The sequence below is a fragment of the Tachypleus tridentatus genome, chromosome 8 (assembly GCF_004210375.1).
Source record: "Tachypleus tridentatus isolate NWPU-2018 chromosome 8, ASM421037v1, whole genome shotgun sequence".
NCBI classification, from domain to species: domain Eukaryota; kingdom Metazoa; phylum Arthropoda; class Merostomata; order Xiphosura; family Limulidae; genus Tachypleus; species Tachypleus tridentatus.
The window spans coordinates 87,620,514-87,634,849 of NC_134832.1; the positions used below are offsets into that span (position 1 = coordinate 87,620,514).

General features: G+C 29.6%; 1 protein-coding gene across 4 annotated transcripts in view; it reads left to right on the forward strand.

Moving 5' to 3' along the window:
- The window catches only part of LOC143222867 (protein sprint-like), a 105,468-nt gene that overhangs the window by 77,181 nt on the left and 13,951 nt on the right, over window positions 1–14,336 (forward strand). For all 4 annotated transcript variants that reach the window (XM_076449975.1, XM_076449978.1, XM_076449976.1 and 1 more), the window contains 4 exons: window positions 6,324–6,455; window positions 7,047–7,101; window positions 8,003–8,229; window positions 10,878–11,013. In XM_076449975.1, coding sequence (XP_076306090.1) covers window positions 6,324–6,455; window positions 7,047–7,101; window positions 8,003–8,229; window positions 10,878–11,013 — 550 coding nt within the window. The remainder of the gene's footprint in view (window positions 1–6,323; window positions 6,456–7,046; window positions 7,102–8,002; window positions 8,230–10,877; window positions 11,014–14,336) is intronic.

Here is a 14,336-nt window from a genome sequence, read left to right on the forward strand (position 1 = left end):
CCAGTGTCAAGAAATACTATATTGCAGCTACAAATTACATGGTGAAACATTTCCCTCTAAATGATAAACTTCTGATTCACGCACAGGTTGCTGATCCAAAACTGAAAGTCAGCAAAGATTTCTCTTCTCTATGCTTCTTCACAGACAGGTATCCTGTCGTTGTCAATACACATGAGCATGACACTATTGACAAGTTGGAAGGGCAATATTTGAACTATCAAATTGATACGTTCTCAGAAACCGTCCTTCAGTTGAATGCTGACAAGTTTTGGGTTCAAATGTCTACAGTTACGGATGGAAACGGCAACCAGAAGTATGACATTCTGTGTAGGGTTATGCTTGGAATTCTTACAATCTTCCATTCTAATGCTGACAGTGAAAGGATATTTAGTTTAGTGACTGAAATCAAAAGCAAGTTCAGACCAAATTTGAACACCTCAGTTTTGAGCAGTATTATAACACACAAGATGTGTATACAGTCAAATGGACAATGTTGTTATAACTTCCAACCATCCAGAGACATTCTCATGAAAGCAAAGGCTGCAACAGCTGCAAAACAATTACAATAAGTGTCATAAACATGATATAAACTGGTACTTACACAAAGGATTTTTCTGCTTACTGTTTGAGCATGTTCAGTGTTGTTTTACCAGTATGTTTCTCACTCTGAATTAAATAAGACATAATTTCAAAATATTTTTTTTTAAATTTATTTATTAAATACACAAAATACAGTCATATATATGAGCAATCTATAGCAGTAATAAATAATAATAGTTATAATAATAATAATAATATAATAATAATAATAAACAGCCTAGAGACATTGGTCAGGCATAGTAGCAGCAAATGATAAAGGGCTCTATCTACAGTCATTACACTCAGTCATTTGAAATAGTTGGCATCTGTGTATGTTTACTAGCTTACATGAAAAACTAGTATAGGCGAATTGTACAATGGTACTTTTACATTTATATGAAGGGTTAAGTGAGTGACACTTAAACCTTTGGCTCCTGGATTAGCTCTCAGAAAGAAGGTAACACCTCTATCATCACATTTTGCTATAAAATTAAAACTAGCAGGCAAAATTGTTTGAAATTTGACAAAAAGTGTCCTTAAAGTATCTAGTTTTAGAAAAAAATAAAATATTTAATTTTTCCATTTATTTTTTTTCTAGTAAGGGTTAATTATATTTCAGTTTATAACATATAATGTTAATCTCACTGATGTATATTGATAGTAAAGTGGTTGAATTAAAATGTTAATGTAATGATAAACATACAGAGAAAGGAATTTCAAAATGGTGTTGGAAACCAAAGGGTTAAAGCTCTTGCTATTGGCTCAGTCAAGCTGTCAGAGTTTGTGACCCCAGGTTTTGATCTTTAGTTTCCATAAAGCTGCTTTTAATATGCTTGATGTATCTTCATGAACTTTTGCAAACTTTCAGTAAACGTTATTACTCTTGTGCAGACAAAAAAACCAGAATTTTTAATGAGTTACTTATATTAAACATATGGAGTCAAGGTTCAAATGAAAAATGATTTTTGTGTTAAGATTAAAGATATTTTGTTTTTTATGAAAACAGTTAAATTTCATTTGCATAATCTCTGAAACCTCCTAAGTAAATTTCAAGTGTTTTTTTTTCAGTAAAACTATATTTTATTTATTTTCTCTACCCTATCTATAAAAGGTCACTCAGTTTGACCAATTTGTAACTTTGAAAAAAAGGAAAAGAAAAGAAAATCTAAATAGCCCTTTTTCTAGAATAACTTCAAATTGTAACAGGAAAGTCTTTTTTTTTATCCTAAATAGTTTAACCCTGTGGCTACCAGCTATTAATGTTTTAGTAGTTAATATCACTCTGTCATATTTCTTTCCAAAAATTAAAAAATGAAATTGTTTAAAATTTGTTAAGAACATTTTGAAAAGTATGTAGTTGCAGAATAATAAAACATTTAATATTCATTATTCGATGTAGTCATTTACGCTTGAAATCTGCAAGGTGATTTTAATATGAAGTAATAAAATACTATTTTTACTTTTCTACTTTTCACATTTCATTTTTATAATCTGTAGAACATTATAATTGAATATCAAAATTGTTTTAAGGTAAATATTTATATTTTCAATTTTCTCTACAATATTACTAATTCCATTTATTATCAACATGTAGTGAAATAAAACGTTTGAAATGAACAAATATAAATATATAATACCTTTCAACTCTATGTAGAAGTCCACTGTAATAGTAGTGTTGTTATTATATGTACAGTTTCACATCTTTATCTTTTCATTTGTAGTTTATTTTTAATTTATCTTTCAAATTCTTCATCTTTTATTATTTATGCCCATGCATCAACTGATTGCTGTGGGAAGTTATGAAGGTATTTCAGCATACTCCCCACATACGTGTTGCCAAAACAAGACGGCTGTTTTACATGCCATCTTGTTTATAACCTTTCACAATCCAGGTGACAAATTAAATTTTTAAGGTTATTAAATCATTAAAAAAGGATTTTTAAAATGCAAATATTAATACATAATTAATTAAATTACACAAGTAAGAAAGGAATGTATGTCCTGAAGCCAGTTGAGCATACAACAATATGAACAGCAGTCACATACACATAATAAGGGAAAATTGTGTGATGATTTTAAATCAACTGTTAGTATTGTGTAGGGGTAAAATGAGGTCTTTCTAAGAACTGCATACACTTGTGTCAACTAACTACATGTATGTTGTAGATCTGAAGGCAAAATATAAAAGTTAGGCATGCAACTATCAAGGGCTGAAATATGTTATTTCTTTTTCCCAGTGAATACAGCTGTAGGACTTTGAATATCATACAACTAGCATCTACACAATCAGGTACATTGTAAGCTTATGTTGCATAGAGTGAACTGCTGCCTAAGTTGAGATTTCTTGGAGAATAGTAGATTGTGAGATACAAACTGCAGTTTTAGTTGTTTTTTTTTAAGGTTTCATTTTAAGCATAAAAACTTTAACTTTGGTTTATAAAATGTTACGTTAATTTGATAGTAAAGACGTTTAATTAAATTTCAAATGTAACTCAATATTGTATACATAAAGGAATATAAAAATGGCACTGGGACAATAGGGTTAAAGCTTGTGGTACTTAACACTGAACTTTATTGTTTGTTGCCCCTTGAACTATGTCTAATAATTATCCCACTCATGTTTTAAATCACTTAGCAAATGTGTACCTTCTGTTTCTGTTCCTCTGTTGAATCATGTAATGCATGAGCTACTTGCAAGTGTATCTCATTAAAAATAACTTATTATTGTTTTATTCTTTAGTTTACTTAAGTTTCTAATTTTTACACCATAGTTACTTTTATTAAAATACAGTTAAGCTTGTAGATGTTTCCTATGGAATAAGGTGTGAACTGAAAGCAAAATAGTTTTTTTACAAAAAATCAATGTGGTATGCTACATAATTTGCTAGATTAAATGTTTTTATTGGTTAAAGATATATTATTAAACATCAGAGAGAACTGTTGGAAATTTATGAAAGACAGGATGTGACAAAGGGGTCTGAATTTCTAGTTTATGGCTTCATGAATAAGATTGAGGGCTATAAAAACGATGCTGAGTGATGGCTATATTATAATGAGTAATTTACTTTTGAACTTCTTGGAGGTTGGTAAGTAAATTGGAGAAGACTGAATACCAAGAAAGAAAATGTCACAATTCTCGTACTGTGGAAGATTAAGGACTTTTTCAAACATTTTCTTATAAAATTAACAACTTAAAACTTGCCTAATATTAAAATTCAATTTTATAACAACATTTTGATGTCAAGTTTATTCATACACCATGGAGATAAAATAGTTAGTTAAAATTTGAATGTATCTTTCTGAAAATTTGTCATTTTGACATGCACTTTATCCTACTCGTATTGAGAGGGTTAACATTCATTGCTCTGTATGAGTGTAAAAGTTTATAAAATTAACTTTAAAGACAATTACCACAGTAATGTAAACATTAAATTAAATCTTTACTTCAAAAGGACTTATAAATAATGCAATACCATTAAATTTCAATACAGATTCCAAAGTGTCTAACAATCAACAATTAGACCTGAAGTTTTTACTTTGTAAAAGAAGCATGAGCTTTTGTGCTATATAATCTGTAGTGATTAGCTTTAATAGTCACTGCTACAACTCTCCTCATTTTTGACATTCTACAGTTAACGCATTGCATGAAAGTAAATAATTACACGTTTCAGATGATGTTTGTGTGGGATTTGGATACATAAGAAATTTACAAAAAATGCACGATAGCAGTTGATTTTTACAACTCTTAATATCAATTTTAAAAATTCACTATATCATGACTGTTTTCAACTATTCCAGCACAGACACCTAATAATCAACAATTAGGTTTACAATTATTGGTGGTATTGGACCTGATGCATTACTAATACTTGGTAAAAAATAACAGATACTGTTATTGAACATAAAGAAATTGAAGTGAAATATTCACGAAAGAAGGCATTTTATTTTAGCACTTCTTGATACCATAATTTAAAAAAGAAAATTGTTTTATGACATTCCTTGAGTGATTACAACTTGCAACATGGCATGGATAGTAGTTATACAGTTCCAAGGGCAATAAAAATAATAAATAGGTTTTTACTGTTATGTAACAACTTGGATATATGAATGTAGATTTGTGTTACAGTTTGAAGTCATGCTAGAGAGAAAAGAAGGGTAATTTAGATTTTATGGCTATATGTTTGATCAGATTGACTGATGCTGTTTTCAGTTATGGTCGAGAAAATAACAGATAAAACATAAATTTTTATGAAAATAATGTTTGAAATCTATTTAGAAGGTTTTATGGATTGCACAAAGGAAGTTTGAGATTTTTGAAGTGAAGAAATATATTTTTAGTCTTAACTTGAAAATTACTTTGCACATGAACTACTCAAAATAAATACTCAGTATATTCATGGGCAAAATTTTATTTTAATTTATTAAAAATACTTCACTAAAAATAATTTTTCTCTTGCATGTGAAAGACTTGTAATGTTGGCTGTAAGACTGCCAGTCATTGTGAAGATACACACTGTATTGAAAGTTAGAAGAATTAAATCTGTAAAAATTTTAAATGTGTACAAAACAAATTTAGTAAATGACAATTGGGTTTTAACTCTCAAGACGTGTAAAATGAAAGTCCTAGATCACAACAACAAAATTAATTCTAAGGGAAAATAAAGTATTTTTAATGTCATTGAAGTGACTTGCTACAAATCTATGTGAATTTTACAATATAAAAAATATTATAGAAAAAACTAAATCAAATTTTTATTTTTTTTCAACTAAACCTAAGTATTATTAACTTTGTACTAAAGCTTGTGGCAGTTGGTTAAATATATCTCCATTGTAAGAAGGAAAATATTGAGATATGTCAGTGGCATCCTTCAATCTTGAAAGGGTTATGGTTTTGAAAAACTGAAACCCAGCTCCAGTTAAGGTAGTATTTGTTTTTGGAAACAGAGGTAGGTGTGTGTATTAGTTTGTCTTTGGATGTGGTAGAATGTAATGTTGAAGGATGTTAGGAGAAAATTGTATGAGTATCTTAGAAGACTGTCATTGGAAGTCAAGCAAGGGACTACTATCTGTAGTTTGGAGTAGTGTGATAGTAGAAAATATAATAGCTTGAATGGACTGATTTGAAATGAGTCTATGGTCAGAGGTTAAAAAACATGTCATCACACTTGTAGACTTTCCAAATTTTATTGAACTACTATTTAATAAATGTCTGTCAAAAGGTTTTGAATGAAATTGTAGATTATAATTCAGATTTTATTATTATGCATTAATTAGTTTATTCTTGAGTGTCTCAGCATAGGCAGGTGGTTAAGGCACTCTACTTGTAATCTGAGGGTTGCGGGTTTGAATCCCTGTCACACCAGACATGCTTGACCTTTCAGCCTTGGAGGCATTATAATGTGACAGTCAATCCCACTATTCATTGCTAAAAGAGTACCTCAAAAGTTGGCAGTGGGTGGTGATGACTAGCTACCTTCCCACTCGTCTTGAAAGATTGATCCATTGGACCAAGCTTGAAATGAGACAATCAGTTGTTTGGAGTGGGCAAATAAGTGCAGTTAAATTTTTTTGTAAACCTAAGTCAAACTTTATAGATACATTAAATTTACTTATCAAATACTGACTTTATTATTGAATATTTTGCATCCTTTCAGAAGTCTCACAACACTTGTAGATGAAATTCATAATTTTTTAAATTTATTTCATGCACACTTTAACATCCATATTCAATATTTTATTTTCAGGATGGATTGCAGCCACCAGATGCGGCTGGACTTGACATTGTAAAAACATATTTTAAGCGTATGGAAAATGAACATTCTCCCTTAAGAAAACTTGAAAACTTACTTGGAGCAATGTCTAGTATTTGCAATAGTGTAGGCTGTTTATTCATTTTTGCTTATACTTTTTATGATATCAAGAATGAATTTGTTATTAATTTATTTTAAAACTATGACTTGCATTTGAATCATAAAATTACAGTAACTGTCTTAGAGCTTAATGTTCATTGTTCAGTAAAGTCGTACACTTTCACAATGAAAGCCTTCCCTTTAACATAAAATCAGAGGTAAGTTAGTGATTAACATGTTTGTACTGTGAATTTGGAGGTTCATAGTTCATGTTCTGTAGTTTTATAAATGGGTAATGGGTACACTACAAGAATGACTGTCAAATCCCACTTTTCACTTTTCAAGAACAACCCAAGAGTGTTTGGTGGGTGCAGTTGATCAACTGATTTCCTTGTAAAACTTTGCACAAAAATAGTATAACAATCCTTTTCTTAACCTTAAACAATGTATAAAGCAACTAGTGGTAAAATATTTTTAAATGTTTAATTTTAAAAGATGTGATAATATTACATGAAGATTGTAAACTAAAATAAATAATCTGTGAACTCTTCATAACTTTTAGATTGTATGGATTGTTGGTCATCAGCAGTGATTGAAGGTATATTTCTTCTTTAATAGGTACATGGTAATAGAAAATCTCAAGGAAAAGACCATGCTTCCCTTGGTGCTGATGGTGAGCCATGCTTTTTAATAGATTAAAGAAATCTTTTGTTATCATTCTGTTTAACATATTCTGGTCAGTATTATTCCTGAAATAGCTGTGTAGAAATAGTTTTTGATTAGCTGTTGTTATTCTTGAACTACAGTTTTTATTGATGTTAGAAGAAGAAAGTACCCTTTAAATTCCTTATCATTTTGGAACACACCATTGCTAACATTACCAGATACTTGCCCAACTGCTGACTGTTTTCTAGACTTTAACAATAATTATAGAATATAAAGTGTTTAAGTATAAATATTACTGAACACTTGCCAATCTGTTGACTGTATTTCAGACTTTGACAGTAACCATAGACCATAAACTACTGTTATAAATATTAGTAACCACTTGCACAGCTGATGGTTGTTTGAAACTAAGACTCTAGTTGTAGTAACATGTAGTAAACAATATATATTTAAAGTGCTGTTGTCCATTATTTTTACTTGGAATTTATAGTGGGCTAGTGAAAATGTGACTTCAATTCCAGCTTTATGTTGTAATAGTTTTACACATGTTATTACTAAATTATAAACTGTAGAGATTGTAGATTTAAAGCTAACACTTAACACTTGTCAAATTGACTGTTTTTTAAACAATGTTTACATTACACAGAAAATCTGTAATAGTTTTGTTTAATTATACCTGTAGTTAAACCAACAGAGTATAACCTCAATATTTTATTTTTATATATCAACTTGCTGTTAATTAAATATTAACAGATTTGTACTGCAAAACCACTTGTTACTCTTTTTTCATTCATTGATTTAACTTAAGGAAATAGCCAAGGGTTACAGTATATAACTAGTAAGTGGAAGTGTCATAAGGAAAGAAAAAAAATCAACTGTAATAACTTTCTTTTTAATTTTTTTCTTAGACTTTCTTCCAATATTCATCTATGTACTTGCACAGTGTGAGCTCGTCTCTGCAGAGACTGAAGCTAATTACATGTGGGGATTGTTACACAGTTCCTGGCACTCGGGAGAGGGTGGATATTACCTTACCACTCTCAGCAGTGCTGTTCATGCCATTAAGCAGTTGCAGCTTGAATCCAAAAAGATTATGAAAAAACCTGCTATTTCATTTTTCAGTCCAATAAAACAAGTAAGAAATTTCTTTTACAGATATCTTAATATTAAAGTTATCTGTGTGAAGTTGACCATATTATGTTTTTTTTTAAATACTTTGAAGCTACTCTGTAAAGAAGTCAAGGATTGGTAAGTGACAAGGACAAGCAATGAAGCTCAAAGAAGTGGAAATGTTGCAGCAAATGAAGCAGTGTAGTATTTTTATTGGCATACATTTTTGACTACTTTTAAAGGAACTTAAATTGTTTTGGACAAGTTTAAAATGTTCAGTCTTCAAAGTAATGATTGTCACTTACAAATCTATGAAGATTCTTTCAGGTAAACAATTTTTCTGATTTTTTATTACAAATGCTATGCAATTTTATGTTTTGGCTAGTAAATAATTGCTTTGGTAAGAATATTTTGTATGAATTTTGAAAGGAATATTTTATTTTTTAAAGTGGATGTTTAATTTTTTCAAACAAAATCCAAACTGTGAAGAAATATTTAAGAACTTGGTGTGTGTTTAAATATTCAAACTGGCTTCATAAGAGAGAAAAATACTTTAATTGTAAAGGTGTAGGTGGAATATTGATTAGTTTTTATGAATTTCATTCGTTTTTGTTCTTTCTATAAAAAATATTAAAATTTGCAACTTTTTTTCTAAATGAAAAGTATAAATTTAATTTTTTAATTAAATGTTTTTAAAATTAAAAACAAATTAAATTAATTTTCTCTTAGTTAAAATGAGTTATGGCAAAATTATATTAATGGAAATTGTTTTAAGAAACAGATGTTTTACAGGTTGAGAAAGAGATTTGACTTTAAAGCAGAACTTTTTTGTGGGGGAAAGAAAAAGTTCTGGAACACCTGTATTTGCTTCAATCTCTTTCAGTTGTTACTACATTCCCACACCATGATTATCCCAATCCAAAAGTGTCCCTCTTTTGATATTTCAAAACTTTTCGTGTATCGAAACAAACAATAAAATGGCAGTGAAGGTGAATTTCTATGACAGTAATATTTAGTAAGAGTTGTTCACATTACATAACAATAATCTTCACATGTCACATTTTTTGTGCCTCCCTTTTAGTCTGTTGCTAAATGCCAAACTTGAAGCAGCCATAATTTTGTGTGACTCTCTTGAATTGGATGAGTGGAGTACTACCAAATCTGATAAAATTTGGGCTGGATGCAGTAAATAATAAAAAAAGAAGACTAGTCTGTTATGATTTTATTAATTGATTTGAGGGGGGAGTCCTCTGTCTCACATTCATATGAAAATAGGCATTAAAACCAACATGTTTTGAAATCTTTCTTAAGTGCCAAAACTGATCTGAAATTTGAAGCATCCAATTTTGGATATTTGAACTTATATGAGACTGTCGTTCCCTTGAATTTTTTATGCTTGGTACAATACATATAATTTATCCATGAAAGATTTGAATCTATTTATTCTTGAAACACTTTATACAGCATCTTCAATGCAGAGCTCTTATTTATGATATGTAATTTTCTTACAGTGCCATGTAAGAATTGACAGTAATGCATGTTTTAGCAATGCTTCTATGCCACTGTGTAATCAAAAACATTGAATGATTGGTCTTTATTTGCTTCTTTGTAGGCTGTTCAAAATATCTTAGCAATAAGTTCTCTGTTTTAAGCCACAGCTTGTATGTGTATATTTTTATTGCCTCCTTCTGTGCTTCTGAAACTAGTTTCAAAACAGCTTTATTGGCTGAACTTTCTATATGTTAAAATATTTTGTTAAGCAAAGATATTAATTACTGTTTTTTGTGTATTTCTTTTAATGAGTAATTTCAATATTAGCTCATTTATTTTACAGTTTGCAACTATTTGTTTTTGCAACTTCAAACACTCCAGCATTTTCATATACTGCACAGCCAAGTTTTATTCTCTTTACTATTGGGCAATTCAATATGACCAAGTATGTTTAACATTTACGTATGATGATGTGTTGGTGATCTTTGCATCACATTCTGCAATCTTTTCATTCTTTATCATGTTACTTACATTTTGTTATCTTATGCTCTTTAGCTGAACTAAATTCATTTAGTTAATTTTTCTTTTGCTATATTAAAGTAAAGTAAACTTATCTTTTGGCTCATTTCTAAACAAATAAACCAAACTATTAAAATGTAAGCATAGACTTTAAAGTTGAAAATGGCAATCACTTGAATATAAATTAAACCAAATATGAAACAGCACAATTACAGCAAAAAACCCCAAAACTTTTTGAAATGCACTCTGTTCATCAGCTCTCAACTATTTCAGAGAGCAAATTGAGCCAAGAACAAAATAACATATACTTTTTCCAAACCACTACTAATGGCAGATGCTCATTTCACATTTTCTTGAGTGCAAGTTTTTATTTTATTTTTTATATTATGTTTTTGAATAATAATTTTATTTGAATACCCTGTCTTCCCTCCTAGTTGACAGTAACACATTTGATTATGAGTACTGTATACACAGTAAATTATATAAATAAAAGATTTCAAACTTACCAAGAGAAGAAATATTTGTGTAATGTCATACTTATTTTTGGTTCTCATTCATTAAAACATATAAGTACTTTATTCTGGTGCATTCTGCAAGAAATAAAAGCACTTCTCTAAACTATTGATATCTTCTATAGCTCAGTAACAATGTTTGATGTTTTAGCCTGAGGAAAAAACACGTTTACCGAGTGTTGGTGATCTGCAGAGTTGCATGAAGATCTTGTTTCCTGAAGAAAGTAGTGGAGACATTCGCTACAAAACACTGCCCATAAAACCTAATATGACTACCAGAGAAGTTTGTAAGTCCTTACTAAGTGTTATTGCTTATGAATATAATAAAAAAACTGCTCTAGTTTTTCAATATATTTTTGTCCTTTTTGCTAGAATTTTTAAATTGTGTGTTCATGTTTATTGTAATGGATGAATTACTTTAATAACTGAGTTTCTCAAATTTTATTTGTAATGTACATGTGTTTTGTTTTTTCACATGAAGGGTCTTGTTCAACTGTTAAGGCTTTAACTAATTTTATATAGGATTTTTATTAGAATTATTTTTCTTTCTGCAGTTTCTAAATATTTATTACATTTTTTTTAAAACTACTAATACAATCCTGTGGCTTTGCTTTTGAAATCTCTTAATTTTTTTTATTTAAGTTGATGCTCGTGTATCATTACATATTAAATATATGAATGAATGTTTTTGTACCAACTAAGTCAATATGAATGATTCCATTTACATTTTAAAATTTGTAAAACCCAATTTTCAGTGCTGGATTAATTACTGAAGAATGAATAAATTGTGTTCAGAATATTTTGAAATATGTCAGAAATTTGGTTAGAATGCATGAGAGTGTATCAACAATAAACTTCTGTTTTTAAAAATAAAATCCTGGAGTAGATACCAAAAATTAGTCCAAAGTGGATTCAAAATTGCTTATAAAGATTGAGAAACTCTTTTATTGAATTAAATGTTAGTATATTTTTGCTATAAACTTTAGGGCATGGAAATAGTCTGCTCTAGCATATTTTGTTGTATTTAGGCATATAGATTTTGAGAATTATCAAAGGAATAAGATTTATTAAATACACTCTGACAAGTGTCCTAAGATCTGTGAGGTTTCCTGCAACTCAAACTGCATGTGCCTTGATTTTTGTTATTTCAAACTGGTGGTGAGGTAGTTACAATAATGTTATGAGTGCAACCTAGCTGCAGTAATTTAGAATAGTGTTTGCAAGCAGCACCACAGACATGGTAAAGGTATGCATTATATCTAAAATTTCAGAAGGGTAAAGTTTGTTACTATATTCTAAATGAATATAGTTTTAAAATGTTGTGATGATGATTTGTATTACTATAGCATGACACACAAAACTGCAACTGAAACTTAGAACATATATTTTTTTAAAATTAAAGCTTTGGGTGGGAAATGATTTGAGCAAATTTATTTCCTGGATTATCTTTCTAATTATGGTCTTCTTAATCTCATAAAAAATGCAACATTTTTATGTATTTAATAGTTCAGAGTAAATTGTGATATGTAAGTAAAATGTAGACCAGGGGTGGGCAACTTATTTTTCACAGTGGCCACAACTGAGGCTGATGAAGACAACATTGGTCACACTATTAAAATAAAAAATTTGAAAGCTGTTAGTTTAATCAAAATATTTGCATTTCAACTAACCTTCAATGTGAAAATTGATAGGGGTTTTCATAGAGTTTTGTGAAATTTTGCTTAATATCTATGCTCAATGAGAATTTTTGCATCTCTGTGATGATGAGAAAACCCACTTGTAGAGAAAAATATATATGTAAAAATGGCTGGTATTGGTTGAGAAATGTTCTCAACTCATACCAGAATCTTAGCTCTGCCTCTAGATTTGTCAGTAAGCCAAGATCTATATCTAGACTTGAAAACTTTAGTGTAGAAAATGTTGACTCACACACCCATGTGGATCCAAACATGGAAAACAATTTTGAAGACTCATTTATCAGAACAGTGAGTCACATCTCTCTGATAGAACATTTTTGTTTACCTTTTATCTGTTCTACACTTTGCAAGGTAAACATCTTGTCTTCAAATCCATACTTATCCAAAGACAAAAAAGATATTTTGTCAAATTGAAATGGGTCCTGCAAAAATTCAAATATCAATTTCAAATTTTTAAATTCAGAGAAATTCAACTTTTTGAGATAGATTTTTGATCCAGTTTACGTAAAGATCCTCTTTAGCATCAGAGAATTCATAGTCCATATTATTTTCTAGAAAATTATTCAACTTTGCAAAATATGTCAAATCATTCTTTTGTAACTGTTTCACAAGGAGGTTTTGCTTTAATTGAAATTTTTGAATAGACGATGATTGCTTGCTTATTATTTTACCTCTTCCTTGAAGCTTTATATTCAAATTATTCAAGTGAGACATCATGTTGCTCAGAAAGTGCAAATCACACCTGCCATGACAAAGTTTCAATTCCAGGAAAATTTTCTACAAGATATTCTTTTATTTGAGGAAATAAGGAAGTAAATCGTTCCAAAACTTTCCTCTACTTAACCATCAAAATCGGTAAGATCATCAAAAGTACTGTCGTTGGATGAGAACTTCCACTTTTAATATAATTCACAATTCTTATGACAATGTCCATCAAATTTTTCAATTCATCATTTTTAGACATCTGAGTACACAAATTTTCCTGATGCAAAATGCAGTGGAAAGATGGCAGCATGAACCTCACATTATTTTCAATTAAATGCTGCTTCAAAAGAGAAGTAAATCCTAATTTTGTCCCAGTTATGGCAGCTATACTGTCTGTTGTGACAAAACCAGTTTTTTAAAATCCAGATTGAAAAAATTCTTGTAATGTCAAATAAATTCAAAGATGTTTTTCCACATGTTTCATCTCATAATCCACAAAGGCCAAGCATTTCTTCCCTCACTTGAAGATCTGATGTTACATATCAAACCCAACATATAAAACTGGGTGGAGTCTGTAACAGTGATGAATCATGTGATGTTAGTGATGACATGAGGCAGTGCAGTTGCTGATTACCAAATTTGTGATTAAAAAAAAAATGGAGTAAATTGATTCCTAAACTCGAGCTGGCCAAAATTGTGATATCCACTGGTCATGAAGTTGCCCACCCCTGATGTAGACCATAAAATCTCTTCACCTTTGATCATGAGTATATTTTCATCTTCACAATTTCATACTACTTAAATGAAATTGAAAATCAAATAATATCAGAAAACATAAAGAAATGTACACTGAAATAAAAATGTTGTATTGCATTGATGGTTGTGATTTGTATAAATATTTTTGTAAATAATTGTCTAATATACAGGCTATCATTGTGGCTTAGTTTGTGTCTCACAGTACACTTAACATTTATATAGGCCATTTTCATATAAATGTCCAAATAACAGTAAAGACATTAATAAAAAAAATTAAGTTTCTCATATATGTTTTATATTAATATATATATAATATATATTACTCCCCATGTTCATGTTTTAGTAGAGTGCAAACATGATTTCAAATTTTAATAAATTTAGAGAAACTTTAATATTTGTAGGTCTGTCTTTACCGTTCTCAGCATAATGGTAAAGACATAAAATTGATAGTA